Source organism: Natrix helvetica (assembly GCF_964273705.1).
Source record: "Natrix helvetica genome assembly, chromosome: 5".
In the NCBI taxonomy this organism is placed as follows: Eukaryota; Metazoa; Chordata; class Lepidosauria; order Squamata; family Natricidae; genus Natrix; species Natrix helvetica.
In genome coordinates, this window is record NC_138551.1 from 7,334,587 (window position 1) to 7,349,877 (window position 15,291).

General features: G+C 47.4%; 1 protein-coding gene across 1 annotated transcript; it reads right to left on the reverse strand.

Annotated features, from left to right (window-relative positions):
* Positions 1-7,168: 7,168 nt before the first annotated feature.
* CAMK2N2 (calcium/calmodulin dependent protein kinase II inhibitor 2) lies at positions 7,169-10,493 on the reverse strand. The gene is made up of 2 exons (XM_081954203.1): positions 10,011-10,493; positions 7,169-9,220 (listed from the first exon to the last, which is right to left on the reverse strand). The coding sequence occupies exons 1-2, from the start codon at positions 10,171-10,173 to the stop codon at positions 9,150-9,152; spliced, it is 234 nt and encodes a 77-aa protein (XP_081810329.1). The 5' UTR covers positions 10,174-10,493; the 3' UTR covers positions 7,169-9,149.
* Between the last annotated feature and the right edge of the window lie 4,798 nt (positions 10,494-15,291).

The following is a 15,291-nucleotide window of genomic DNA, read 5'->3' on the forward strand; positions in this document are numbered from 1 at the left end:
GGTAGGAACCCACCACTGTGTATAATGTTTGAAATGTTTCAATCTTCAAACACCCCGTTTGCAGGGGTGGGCTTCAAAAAATTTAGCAAGGGGGTCTCTGCCCAGTTGCTGGGTGGGCGTCTTGCACCACGGCGGGGGTAGTGGTGTTTGCCCTCCCTGGGCTCCGGAGGCTTTCCTCGATCTTCTGGGAGGGCGAAAACGGCCTCCCCAGGCTCCGGAGGCCAGAAATGGGCCCATTTCCGGTGTTCCCGAACTTTCGGTAGGCCCATTTTTCACCCTCCCCGAACCTCCGTGCGCGCTCTACACTTACCTTCATCCAAAACGGGCCGCGTGGGGACTCCTGGGAGGGGAGGCGCCATCCAGGAGTTGGATTTGAGGGTGGGGTTCTCCAAACTGCACAGAATCTTAGCTAGAGGTTCTCCCAAACCCCCAGCAGCCCACCCCGTTTCTGATTTAGATTCAGCAATGGGATTCTCTGTCCATTCGGAGAAGCTTGAAAAGACCCCTTTGAGCTCCACATACCTCAAAATGTACATGGAGGTGTCAGAAGAAGCATACATTAAATGTAAGGCTTCAAGCTTCAAATAGGCCATGTTGTTAGCCAGCCGGCCAATTTTATTCGGCCACCACTCCTCCCCTATGGTGGCCCATGACTCATTCTCAAAAAGAAGAGGATACTAACACATGAAGGCCTTCTTCTTTGTATGAATCGCAGGATACTTTTCATTTCATTTTACGGCTGAGCGTAGGCCTCGTACTAAGCTGTGGTTTTATTTCCACTGCGCTTTGTCAAACAAGACATTCTAAGCTAACCGGTACATAATATTGAGCCATAAGACTGGAAGCACAATGAGAATAGCCTAAGGGCCATCTTGGACTTTTAACAGCTTGTCGACAGGAACATGTCAAAAATAAACTGAGCCAGGAATCTAAATGGGTACAATTTTGAAAGGACCGAAGATTTATAAAAGAAGTAATAAAGTACCCAAAAATCCATCTGGTTTATTTTGCGGAATAAGCCCTGCCAATCAAATATGGTGGGTTTTTAAAAAAAAAAACCTGTTGAAATGTTGGCCCTACTTGAAGAAGATTCTAGAGCAGGGGTGTCCAAACTTGGGAACTTTAAGACTTGTGGACTTCAACTCCCAGAATTCCCCAGCATGGCTGGCTGGGGAATTCTGGGAGTTGAAGTCCACAAGTCTTAAAGTTCCCAAGTTTGGACACCCCTGTTCTAGAGAGACCACAGAGGGAATGAATGTAGTTTGCAAGCTTTATTTATGTTAGATACTAGCTTCAGTTAGAGTGGTTTCCACCAAGGTCCTCTCTTCCGGCGGGAACAGAGGTGTAATCTCATTGGTCGAAGGGTCTGACAGCTCCCTATAAAAGGGCTGCTGTCAGACTCAACCTTCGCTGGATTGTACGTACTTGTTCTATTACAAATAAGAGCTGTTGTTGCCTTTAGCCTGTGTGTGCCTTTCCATTACCCGATCTAACACTGGCGATGAGGGTGGGATTGGAAGGCAACTAGGTGAACCAAGAAAGAGCGTAGCAATCCAGCAAGTAAATCCAGCCCAGAGCTCAGCGCGGCTTCAAGCAGCCATTTTTGAGCGGCAAAAATACCCTCAGAACACAAAATGGCCATGCACGCCCCACCGACTCCATATGACCCAGTCACCAAGCATTGGGACTCGTATATGCTGAGGTTTGACTGCTTCCTCAAAGCCAACGACCTCATGGGCCTTTCTGAAGGCCGCAAGAAGAACATGTTCCTCGGTTACTGTGGACAGGAAGTGTTTGAAACTGCCAAAGACCTATCAGAGCCAACGCTGCTACAATCGGTCGCTTGGTCCGTGCTCCAGCAGACGTTGAGGACTCACTACGCTCCCAAGCCGTCTAAGCACATCCGCCGGCACAAATTTAATATTCGCAACCAGAAGGAAGGCGAACCAATCAACGAGTATGTTGCGACGCTACGAAAGGCCACAGCGTACTACGAGTTCCGAGACCTGGACGAGCTTATTCTTGATCGCATCATATGCAGTGTGCGGGACATTAATTTACAGAGGAGGTTACTTGCCAAATCTAACCTCACTCTACAAATTGCCTTGGACAAAGCCAGGGCATCAGAATCGGCCGCTAAGTCTACAGAAACCCTGCAGCGTCAAAGCACTCCGCAAGATGCGCGAAAGAACACACGCGTACATTGTGAGGCTGCACTGGCCGAGAGTTCAGAAGGCGAAGAAGATGACAGCTGCCGCATGTGCAGTAGCCGCACCAAGCCGGTGCGCAAATTTGAACCACGATTCCCACCTTGTGCTAGCTGAGGAGGAGACCATGCTTGATCGGCTTGCCGTTTCCGCGACGGTATCTGCCAGTGCTGCGAAAGGGGCACATCGCCAAAGTTTGCAGAAGCGAGCACTCCACAATGACCTGGCAGCCAAGAAGCTGATCTAACCGCCAGCAGAGGCCCAACCAAGGGGCATGGCAGAAGCCACCATGGTGCTCAGAGGGCGACCCCAGAGTCACCTACCACACCTCAATCGGCCAAGTCCGCACTAGGCGGCCAAAAAAGCTGAAGGTCACAGTCCTCATCAAGGGCTCTCCATGAGAGATGGAGATCGACATGGGGTCATCACTGACCATCATGCCATGGTCCACGCTCAAGTGGGATATCCCTAGCCTGAAGAAGCAGCATCTACGCGCCCCTGACATCCGCCTTCGCGACTACCAGGGGAACCGAGTCCCCATCGTGGGCCAGGGCACCTTCCGGGTGCAATTCAAGAAGTACAGCGGCCAGCTCCCAGTGACAGTGGTCAGCGGTGACCTGCAGAGACTCCTGGGGCTTGACTGGTTCGAAGCCCTGGGCCTAGAAATGACGGGTATCAATGCCTTGAAAGACGAGAGCGCTGAAGCCATTTTAAAGGAGTTTGAGGACGTCTTCGGCACTGGTCTGGGTAAGTATGTGGGGACTCCAATCTCTTTTAATTTGGACCCCAACATAGCCTTCATAAGGCTAAAGCCCAGGAGAGTACCTTTCACTCTCCGCCCCAAAATTGATCTGGAAATTGACAAGCTCGTAGGCCAGGTCTACGAGTTTAAATCAAGGATGTCAGACCCTTCATGTCATCTTTAAAAGCAATTTAGACATCTGCTATCCCATCAGTGAAGAAATGAAGGTTGCAACATGGGGGAAGAAGGCAAAGAAGAACAAATAGGTGGGGGGAAGGGGGCGCGGACAAAATGAAAGGGAAGGAAGAGAGAAGAATAGAATAACAGTGTTGTAAGGGACCAGAAAGCAAGAGAAGAAGCAATGGATGGAAACTAAGCAAGGAGAGAAGCAACCTAGGAGAAATTTTCTGACAGTGAGAACAATTAACCAGGGGAACAACTGGCCTCCAGAAATTGTGGATGCACCAACACAAGTTTTTTAAGAAGTGATGGACAACCATTTGTCTGAAATGGTCTAGGGCAGTGTTTCTCAACCTTGGCAACTTGAAGATGTCCGGATGTCAACTCCCAGAATTTCCCAGCCAGCATTTGGCTAGGGTCTTCTGCTTCAGCAGGGGGTTGGATTAGAAGACCTCCAATCTGTTTATTCTGTTAAATAATCCATTAAAGATTGACAAATCATAACAAGCGAAGGTGGCAGACAAATAGCAACCTCGTGCCCAGGGAAAGGAAATGTTTGGAAAAGTGAACGGACCTCTTTCTACGAAGCATCAAGTGATGGACTGACACTCAGCAACTACACCTCAAAAATTCCAAGGTTAGAAATTCTCAGTGAAGATTAAAAGAAATGGGGATGGGGAGGAAGGAAAGTGTTGTTTGACCCATCGCAAGCAGGGATATTCCCCCTCCGTCCTGATCAGAACGTCTTCCTCTCTTGAAAAACATGTGTCGCCTTCATATGATTGTGTCACACAAGGCTGTCACTCGCGCTGAATTCCTTTTGCCACTCGGACAATTTTCATAGTCGACGAAGTGTTGGCATTATCCCTTCGATGCCACTGTTGACAATGGTTTGAGTTTTGAGTCCCTCTCACTAGTAAGATGGGGCTCTCCCAGAATATTTGATTCAGGATGAATTATTCTTAACTTTTGGGATGGATTTGGGATAGATAAGATGCTTTGTTAACAAAGAGTTTTGAAACCTTACCCTTGTCTTTTAATATATAGCTAGTCGATAACCCAGCATTGCCAGGGTATTTATTTATCCTAATCCAGTATTAGACAGGAAAAGGAATGAATGATATTTACATGTAATATCTAATATCATTGCTAATAGCTAATATTAACAACGGGCTGTATCTTAACAGAGCTTGAATGCAAAATGCACACTATCGCTGTCAAAAGTACTGAGATTTGACACTATAGATATAATTCATTCCGTTTCATTTCAGCGGCCCAGGCAGTCCAGAGTTATGCTGGAACACACACACACACAGCCATTTTTATAGAGAGAAATTATTGTTCTTCCTGTTAACTATTTCGTCACTAATATGCTATATAGAAGACAAGCCAAACATTTGGAAATAGATTTACTACTGTAGGAAGTTAGCACCCATCCCTTCCTAGAAGAATGAAATATCCTAGGAAATATTGACAAGGCAGAATATTATATTTCCCTGGATAAGAAACGGAGGAACATGTTTTTATGCAGGAAACAGACTCACTCTTAATAGCCCCCACCTTTTATCAATGGGCCATTAAAGCCAGTCTATTCTACATAACAAAGATTCCCCCTTCAGCTCCAGGGTGATGGGATTAAGGCATGATAGTGTTAGCCCTTTACCCATCTCACCACAGGGCACCTGGGAAGAAGCAATGCTCAACCAAACCTGGACTCAAAACACAGCCTACAGAGTTTGCCCCTGCATGGCCCCCTGGGAGTCTGACAACCAATAAGAATACAAGCTCAGGTTCAAAGCCCAGAGAGGGCATAAAACCAGGGACTTTCAGCATCTCTGTCTTTTCTTTTCTTCTTCACCCAACATCTGGAAGCATCTGATCCCCATTTTCTGTTCAGGAGCTCAAGCCATGCAATCCTGTCCACCATTAAACCATCTTTCCAAGCAGCCTACATGTTTCCAGGGTCTTTTCCCCCACTTGGAACATTTTTTCCAACACTACTTTAAACATTTTTTGGGGGGGAGGATGCTGTTTCCCAAGTAAGGGTAACCAATATTGTAGCAATGTATGAATCAGAATTCAGAGGGGGGGGGAGATAAAGTGTATTGTTTTTTTTCCCTTTCAATGCATTTTCTAATGTTTTGTTTTTAAGTTTTTAGAGTCTTGCATTTTAACTTTCTTTTGAATAAAATAAAAATAGAGGTTAACCGGAGGGGGAAGGGAGATACATGTCTACCTCTAGAGAAGAGACCATGAAGATGCTTGCATCTCCTGGGTACACCAGGAGATGATAATATTCCTTAAATGACGCTTTTGGGGGAGACGCACCCACCTTTGAAGCGAAGGATTTGACGGCAAAACACCCTCTGTGCAAAGTTAGCCGGGGTTCAGTAGAACACCATTCAAGGATTCAGCATGGCATGGAATGCCGTAACCCCCCAAAAATCTTTAAAAATCCAGACAATTCCCCTTCCTTGCCAGTTCTCCTGCTACAGGTTCCAAAGAATCTTTTATTCTTCTTCCGTCCCTTCCCATGAGTTTTTTTTTTTTTTTGGAAACAAGGCAGATGTTTCTTAGGAGAAGAAAAAAAATCCTGTACATTTAGTTTGCTTGCACCCAAAGATGGAATTTTTTGGGGTTCTTTGGACAGAGAGGAATTGGTGTGTGAATTATGTATGTGCGTGAGTCAGTGTGTTCTAGACACCTCTAATGATGGGTGTAGCGTCATTCCCAGCGTTAGTGCATTCCACAGTGGTTTGCACAAGCAAAGGTGCCTTTGTCTGGGTTAGCCTAACCTTTCATGAGTATCTTCTGCTCAAAATACAGGCTGTTTTAACCAGGATTGCTTCTTGGGACGAGGTCCAACTGCTTTGTTGTGTCCCAGCAGGATCTCTGCAAAAGGATCTGTTCGGCTCCCTTGAATGTGCGCTGACCCTGAACATGATACCCGGGTCAACCTCAGTGCATTGTGCTTTTACATACAGAGAGTATGGTTCATTCTGTTTTATTGGGAGCAGGGGACGAGATCAACCCCACAGGCAGGAGTCCATTATATTGAAAACCTGCAGCCTTTATCTAGTCAAATGCCTTACTGAAGTCCAAGTAAATGATATTGACAGTATTCCTCTGGTCCACTAATTTTGTCACCCTAATGTGTTTGAGTCCAGCGAGAAAGACGAAATGGTAGCAGCCTTCCCGTAACCCAAATCTTGCAGTCTAAGAGCAACTGAAAATTAGATTCCGCCTGACGTTGAGTCAAAACACAAACAAGCAGCTCTCCCCTGCTCATCCGTCCTCACCACCAGCACTTTCTCAGGGGTTTACAAAACATTCCTTCTGCTTGGAAGAGATCCATCAATCTCCCTACATTCTCAGGTGTGGTGTTCTTCCTACTGCAGCTTTCGGTCCTGCCAGTGGACCATATCTTGTTCCATTCACCTCCTTGTAGGTAGAAAAACAGCCCAAATCCAGCAGGCTCCTCTTTCTCAAGCATCCTCTCTCCCACACGGCATGCCGATGACCCCAAGGCTGGCCTCCAAGTTTTTCCCCCTTTGCCTTCTTCTTTCAGACCCATCTCTCCCTTTTTTTCCCAAAGGCAGGAAAGGGCTCCTCCTTGGAGAGTTTCCGTTAAATTATTTAACTTCCACAAGCTGCTCAGCAATCCAAATGTCTATTTCTGTCTGTCAAGCAAAAAACTAGGTCATTTACTGTTTGCCATTCCAATCAAACAATTGCAGGGATTTAGCCTGCCATCGCTGAGATACCGTGCCCACCCCCCCAAAAAAAACCTGGATCTCTTTCCGCATTTCCTACACCCCCAAAGAGTTTGCCCAAGAGGAGAGATAAAGATGGAGCAATCCAAGCAACCCTCTTGAAAAGATAAGAGCTTTAGCAGAGTTCTCAGCAAGATTCTGTCTGGCAGCTCCATGAGAATTGTTATCGACGGAGAAATCGCAGTAGGATTTTTGCGCTGCTACCAACTAGCCTCCAGATCATCCTAGATCTTTGCCAGCGAGAGATTCAAAGCCAGATGCTTCCATTTTAATACATGTATGTATTTATTCGTTGAGTTTTGTTCACCAATACAGTGAAAAATGGCATTAAAATTTACAATGGGTCATTCCTAGAATGTCATGACATTTTTTTTCTTTTATTTTTTTTTGCTTGTCTTCATAAAATGTCATTGTATATTCTTGAAAAGATCTTTTTTTATTTCCATGCACAACAGACAATAAGCTTCTTTAAAAAAAATAAATTAAACTAAAGTACAAAATTAAAAACAGCTCTGAATATTCCCCTCTTAAGAAAGAGGCATCATATAACCAGCAAGTTATCTGGACACATTCATAAACAGTGCAATATTATTATTATTTTTTTCTAAATTCGTCAAAGTCCATCAACTAAGCCATGACCACAGTATAAGATTCATTAAGTACATTTCTTGTCAACAATGAGTGCAAAACACATTCAGTAAGTCCTGTTCAATACTGATATAATTAAAGGAGCCAACTTTTTTCAATATCTCTGCCTTCCTATGAGAAACCCACCGTATAAATCTTGTCTGCCTTTCCTTTTAATGGAAACAAAATACAAACAATCTTTTGATGCAACGTTTTGACATTAGACATTAGCAGATTGTTGTTAACAAATATTCAGATATAAAAATACAAATATGAAGAGTTTTCTGTTAAAAAGAAGCGTGCCATAGTGGGATGACCAGTGGCACCAAGACGTGGCACCGAGACCAGGAAGCTCATGCAAAAAAGATGGAGCAAAAATGTCTCTGGACAGCAAAATAATCACTGTCTTTTATACTATAGTCCATCCATATCAGAATCTTTTTTTTTTTTTGTCTTCTTCCACTCAGCACTGCTGGCTTTTGAGTTTGCTTCCAAACTGCTGGTATTTTGCAAACAGAATTTTTTTTAAATTATTATTATTTATTTTTTACAGGTAGGGAAATAAGAGATGAAGGAGTTGAACTCCAATGAAGCAGTTGACCAGTGTGGACTTATTATACAAACACAATGAAACCGATTATATTTAAAGAGTACAGTGTGGATCTGGTATTTGTCATCTGGGTAGGTATCGATGCCTAGGCAAGATGTCAGCTATGCAGCCACCCCACCCCCACCCAGAAAGTGAAAGACTTAAAGTGCATTGCCCCCCCCCCTCTATTTTTAAAAATTAAGAGCACTAGGCGATCCTGTGGCTCAGCACCGTCATATCGTGGCACGGGGGTTCACCCAAGACAAGGAGGGGACGCCAAATGCTGCTGTTGTCAAGCGGAAGAGTGTGTCTGTCTGTCTGTCTGTTTGTGTGTGTGTCGGTGAGGGGGGGGGAGAGGACGAAGGGGAAACGATGCTAAAGGACAAGACAAAAAAATATAAGCCCAAAATCGCTGCGGTGGACGGTTCCGCAGGCAGTGCATCCAAGCGGGGCTGCGGGGGTGGGGGGCTTTGAAATGAACGGCGCCCCTTCCCCACATCTGCAGGCGCGTTAAGGAAACGGGGTTGGCGCGAGCGGCGCGGGGCGCCGACGGTGCTGAAATGGACAGCTCCTTTCAAAAGGCGCAAGAGCGCCATTCAACGCCCGCCCGCCTGTCCTCCCCCGCCCCACCCCAGGAACAGGAGGCTTCTTCCTTAGGAGGGTCGTTTTAAACTCCGGGATTGGGCATCATCATCGCCCCGTGGGTGTGTGGCTCAACGGGGACAACGTTGGGATGGCAAGGTCTAGGCGTCCCGCGGCGCTCCGTGGAAGGCGGCGGCGTAGGAAGAGGAGGAGGGGAGAGAGAGAGAGAGAGAGAGAGATGACGGTGTGTCCCCCCCCCCCGCCATCAGTTCCTTCTTCGGGCCGGGGTCGCGTTGGAGGTGGAGGGTGTTGCCAGCAGCCTCATCTTCTTCCGTGCTTTTCTGGTTTGTCCACAATCCCAACAAACATGCACAGCCAAAAGTGCTTTTTTTAAAAAAATTCGGGGGGAAATCCGCTGCAGCTGGTGCAGAGGCGCTGCGGTGCCCTCTTTATACCCCGGACGGCGACTTCCCGGCCATGCCCTTCAGCACCTCGTCTATTCGATCGTCTTCGATGACCACTGCAGGGGGAAGGGGGGGAGGGAAGGGAGGACAAACCCAACAGGCGCCGTCAGGACGGAAGGCGCCGGTTCCCCCCTCTGGCCTTTTAGCCCCGGGGATGGGGGGGTGGTGGTTAGACGGGCAGCTTCGGCTCCGGGAGGTTCAGATTACGAGCCCCCCCCCCCTTCCCTCCATCCACCACCACCCCCTGCGCGCAACAACGGAATTCCCGCTGGCCCTAAAGCCCCTCCGGGAAACAACGGCCCCTCCTCGGCCCTTTTCCACGGTCGGAGCGCTCCAGTGACCCGCGTTGGGGAACAGCCGGCTGGGCTTCTTTTTTTTGGGGGGGGGGGACGAGAATTCCTGCGCCAAAGAGGCCTGGTGGAGGGGGGGATCAAACAGCCGCGATCCTGGGGATCTCAAAGCGGGGCGCGATGGGGAGACCTTATTTTTTTGGGGGGAAGAAACACAGCGCCATCCAGCCGCCCCCCCTCCCGCTTTTCTGCGGCAGGATCCACCTGCGGGTGGGAAACTTTACAGCGGCAGCCGAGTTGGGTTTTTTTTTGGGGGGGGGAATCTCAGCCAAGGGAGCTACGGTGGGGAGATGGGGGGGCGCACATCCATTCAACCCCCCTCCCTAGGAATGGGTGAGCAGAGAGCCCTCTTTCTCCCCCCCCCCCACGTCCTGCAGCGACAACCAAAGGGACAAAGCGGCGGACAGGGATGGAGAATTGCGGGGCTCGGGGGGGGGGGGGGAAGAGGATGCTCGTTTGCGGGCGATGCCCCGGGAGGACGCGCGGGCCGACTTACCTCGCTTGGCTCGTCCGATCTGTCCTAACTTGGGGGGCCGCTTGGATTGGTTGCCCCAGGAGTTGGTGTCCTGGAGGCGGCAGCTGAAGGAGATGTCGCCCACCTCCGAGTCGGTGCCATAGCGGGCCACTTTGTCGTCGTTGTAGGGCAGGATCTCAGACATGGTGGTGGGGCGCGGGGTTTTGGAGGGTTGGGAGGGGAAGGCGAGGAGAGGCCGAGTAAAGCAGGCGGCGGCGGCGGCGGGAGAAAGCTGGCAACCGGTTGCCTCTGCCGGGCGTTGTGGAGCGAGAGAAGAACTGGCGAGGGTGGGCGAGTGGGCGGGCGATGGGCTCCGAGAGGCAGCGCGGTTCCAGCCGGGGCGGGCAGGTAGGCAGGCAGGTAGGCAGGCGTGGGGGGGAGGAGAAGTGCGTGTGGCGTCCAACAGCCTCGATCAGCGTCTGAGCCCAGCGCTTGGGACAACCCTACATCATAAAGGAAACCCGGGGCGGAAGGATGAAGTCATGCATCCGGGGGCCGAGGGCGGAGGGACTCGCGCGGGGAAGGTCTCCTCCTCCGGAGCCTTGCGTGCAGCCCAGGGGCGGGGACAGCCGGAGGAGGGGGAGGGAAAAGGGAGGGGGCGAGAGAGAGAGAGAGAAAAAGTGGCAGCAAAAGCCCCCCCTCCTCCGGTTAGATCCGCCCACTTCTTCTTGGCTCCGCCTCGTCTCCCGGAGGGAAGTCCTCTCGGATGGGGCGGGAGACCCCCTTTGCCCCCCCCCCCCGGGCTTGCAGGCATCGCTGCTTCTCTCTTCCTCTTTCGGCGGTCCCGCTCGGCAGGCGAAAGCCCTGGGACATTCCGGAGAGAAGACGGAGGGTAGGGGGGGTTCTTTGGGGCTCAAGCGATGGCTCCTGAGCATGGACAGAAGACTTTCCCTTCGCTGTTGGGCTCCTGGACAGATATAGGAGGATAACTTTACTGTCACTTGGAAGAGACGCTAATCGGCATACGTTCAAATGATATTCCTTTGCATGCAGCTCTCAAAGGGTCTCCACCTCCAATACACATTACATAGACATGACAAAAAAATTAAGAAGAGAAGAGAATGAGAAGAGAAGAGAGGAGGGGAGAGGAGAAGAAAATAGAATTCTTTATTGCCCAAGTGTGATTGGACACACCAAGAATTTGTCTTTGGTGGATTTGCTGTCAGTGTACATAAGGAGAATAAAAACACATTGGTCAAGAATCATAAGGTACAATACTTAATGGTAGTCATAGGGTACAAATAAGTAATCAGGAAACAATCGATATAAATTGTAAGGATACAAGCAACAAGTTACAGTCCCGCAGTCATAAATGGGAGGAGATGGGTGATAGGAACGACGAGAAGACTAATAGTAATACTAATGCAGCCTTAGTGAATAGTGTTGAGGGAATTATTTGTTTAGCAGAGTGATGGTGTTCAGGGAAAAACTGTTCTTGTGTCTAGTTGTCTTGGTGTACAGTGCTCTATGAACTACATGAACATGACTAACTAACTAACTAACTAGCTAACTAACTAACTACATGCATACATACATACATACATACATACATACATACATACATACATACATACGTATGTATCCACATATATTTCAAAATCCCATCTGGAATGATATACAGGTGGTCCTCGCTTTCTTTCAGCCCGAAATTTCTGTGGCTGTGGTTTAAGTGAATTTGGTCCCATTTTATGACTTCCCACTGTGGTTAAGTGAATCCCTGTGGTTGATTAAAGTTGATTGCTAAGGGAATCTGGTTTCCTTGTTGACTTTGCTTGTCAGAAGACAAGCAAAGTCAACAAGACTTTGCAAAGCAAAGACAACCGCATGATCCCGGGGATGTTGCAACAGTCGTAAGCATGAACCAGTTGTCAAGGATCTGAATTTTGATTGCGTGGTCATGGGGATGCTGCAAAGGTCATAACTGGGGGAAATGGTCACAAGTCACGTTTTTTTCAGTGCCACTGTAACTCTGAATAGCCACTAAATGAACTGTTATAAGTCTAGGACTACCTGTAAGGACCAAGTCTACTTGGAATAGAATAACAGTTGGAAGGGACCTTGGAGGTCTTCTAGTCCAACCCGCTGCTTAGGCAGGAAACCCTACACCACTTCAGACAAATAGTTATCCAACATCTTCTTTAAAATGTCCAGTGTTGGAGCATTCACAACTTCTGGAGGGAAGTTGTTTCAAATTGTGCTGCCAGCAATTCGGCAGCTCAAAGTTGACTCAGCCTCCCATCCTTCCGAGATGGATAAAATGAGGAGTCAGACTATTGGGGGCACTAGGCTGACTCTGTAAACCGCTTAAAGAGGGCTGTGAAGCACTGTGAAGTGGTATATAAGTCTAAGTGCTATTGTTATTGCTATCAGTGTGCTGATGATGGTAAGATAATATCATCTGCACAGGCACTGATGATGTAACCCAGTTTGGTAATGAAACATCTGCAAGAAAACAATCCAGGGAGCACCAAGGACCCCACAGTTGAACCCTGAATCACAAATATTATCTTCTCTTTTTTTTATTTATTTTTTTATTTTTTAAACAAAGACAAACAAAAACATAAACATATACAACCTTCTGCCATTTCATATAGCGTGTCGTTTGGTTACAAAATTTTTGTGCGTCCTTTCCATGGTCACCACTTACCAAATCACAAATTGTTCATTAGATAAACACAAGTACCTTATTGTTATATATCAATTCTTCAACTATAATTAGTATTCCTTAATTTTAAATAGAATATTCTCAATATTGAATCCATGCCTACAACATCATTCCATTACATCATTCTAATCTGTTTAACAATGTTAAACCCTTATAGTATTGCATATATCATTCTATTATCTTTAAAATATAAAAAATTCTTCAATATTTTCCGTTACCATGATTTTTTTTATCTAATCATTGATAAAACAAATCCCAAACCTTATAAAATTGTTCATCTTCTTGTTCTCTAATTTCAAATGTCAATTTACTCATTTCCGCACATTCCATTATTTTTTGGATAATTTCCTCCTGCGTTGGTATTTTCTCATTTTTCCTATTTTTTGCAAATACAATTCTAGCTGCTATTAAAACATTTACAATCAAATATTTCAAATCTTTGTTGTATATTTCTGGTATAATTCCCAACAAAAAAGTCTCTGGTTCAGGCCTTCCCTCGTGAAAGCCACCAGCTGGTGTACGCCGTGTAGCCGAAAGCGGGTGGGTGGCGGCGGCGGCAGGCTAGCTTTCGCGAGGGAAGGCCTTCAGGCCTTGCCTTGCGAAAGCCGCCAGCTGGCGTATGCCACGCAGCCAATAGCGGGTTCACAGTGGTGGTGACGGCGGCAGGCTAGCTTTCACGAGAAAGGCCTGAAGGCCTTCCCTTGCGAAAGCCGTGAGCTGGCATATGTCATGTGGTCGAAAGCGGGTGGCGGCTTGTTTCATCCTAATGCAGTGCATGCAATTAAAGTCTTCCTTTCTGTCTCTCCTTTGTGCAGGTTATTGGAGCAAGGTAGTGAGGTGATGGTGCAGAAGACGCAAAAAAGGACAGTAATTTTCATTTTCTATTATTTTGTGTGCTTGTTTCATCCTAATGCAGTGCATGCAATTAAAGTCTTGCTTTCTGTGTCTCTCCTTTGTGCAGGTTGTTGGAGCAAAGTGATAAGGTGGTGTGCAGAAGACCGGCAAGCCAGTGATCCTTCCTCTGTAAATAGCTGTCTTTATTGCTGGGTGTGCTTTGTGCTGGGTTCATCCTTGAGATAGTGAAGTGCAAGCAATTAAAGTCTCCTTTGTGCAGTTTATTGGAGCAAAGTGGTGAGGTGGTGGTGTAGAAGACGCAAAAAAGGACAGTAATTTTCATTTTCTATTATTTTGTGTGCTTGTTTCATCCTAATGCAGTGCATGCAATTAAAGTCTTCCTTTCTGTCTCTCCTTTGTGCAGGTTATTGGAGCAAAGTGGTGAGGTAGTGGTGCAGAAGACCAGCAAGGCAGTAATCTTCCCTCTGTAAGTAGCTGTCTTTATTGTTTTGTGTGCTGGTTTCATCCCAATGCAGTGCATTCAATGGAAGAGTTCATTTCTGTGTCTCTTCTTTGTGCAGGCCATTCATTGGAGTCAGTGATATTGAAGACTGGCAAGGACAGTCATCTTCCTTCTGTAAGTAGCTCTTTTATTGTTTTTGTACTTATTTTAATCTTATTGTAGTTCATCCATTGGGGCAAAGAATTCAGTGACATTGTCTTGGCCACTCCCACCCAGTCACATGGCCGACAAGCCCCTCCCACCTGGTCACATGGCTGGCAAGCCACTCCCATCTGGTCACATGGCCGGCAAGCCACTCCCACAAAGCAGGCCACACCCACAGAGTAGGTTCCAAAAATTTTTGAAACCCACCACTGCCCCATTCCCTCACCACTCTGGGGGGAAGGAGATTGCAAAATCCCCATTCCCTCACCACTCCTGGGGGAAGGATATTGCAAAATCCCCATTCCCATCGCACTCTGGGGCCAGCCAGAGGTGACATTTGCTGGTTCTCCAAACTACTCAAAATTTCCGCTACTGGTTCTCCAGAACCTGTCAAAACCTGCTGAATTTCACCCCTGCTTTGGGGCTTTCCAGATTCCTTCCCCCCTCCCACCGTCCCAGTTTTCCCCAGACTGAAGAGGAAATGACCTTACCCCGTCTCTTTGCCCTGGTGCTCATTTTATAAATCAGAAGCCGTTGAAGGACATCTCATTACTCTTCAAAGGACCCTCAGCACCTGCTCTTCCAGCAAGAGACACATGTCCCAGGGTAAAATTAACCGCCCTGCGCTCTTCTTCAAAGTTGGGGCCATTCGGATCCCTAAGTTAGAGAAGCCGGCTGTTCTTTGCCGGGGCATCAAACCCTCGACACACAAAAGCAGCCGCCCGATGAATCAGACCTCCCGCCGTGAAGGAAAGGACTTGATGATGCCAGGAAGATGCTCACATTTCGGTTCCTACTGTGCTGGTAATGTCCTTTGAGCCACTGTGGAGTGGAAAGGGCTTAAGAGGGTATGCGTGAAGAGGGGTGGGAGGGAGGCAAAGGGATTCTCGAAGCCCTCGCAAAAAAACAAACATTGGTAGAACATGTCATGATTTCCCCCCCACAGTCCAAAAAGTGCTTTTTCAAGAGGCAACGGGACTTTCTGGTTTTTCTTTGAAGACGTTGGGCTTCTCATCCAAGAAGCCTCTTCAGCTACCTCAAAGGAATCCAAGGTTGCTGCAGTTGGAATCTTTTGCATGTGAGAACTGCTCTCCACA

Coding starts and splice junctions, on each gene's coding strand:
- CAMK2N2 (XM_081954203.1), bottom strand. CDS start 10,173: ATGTCTGAGATCCTGCCCTACAACGACGACAAAGTGGCCCGCTATGGC. Junction 9,221..10,010: donor GATCGGACGAGCCAAGCGAG/GTAAGTCGGCCC, acceptor TTCCCCCTGCAG/TGGTCATCGAAGACGATCGA.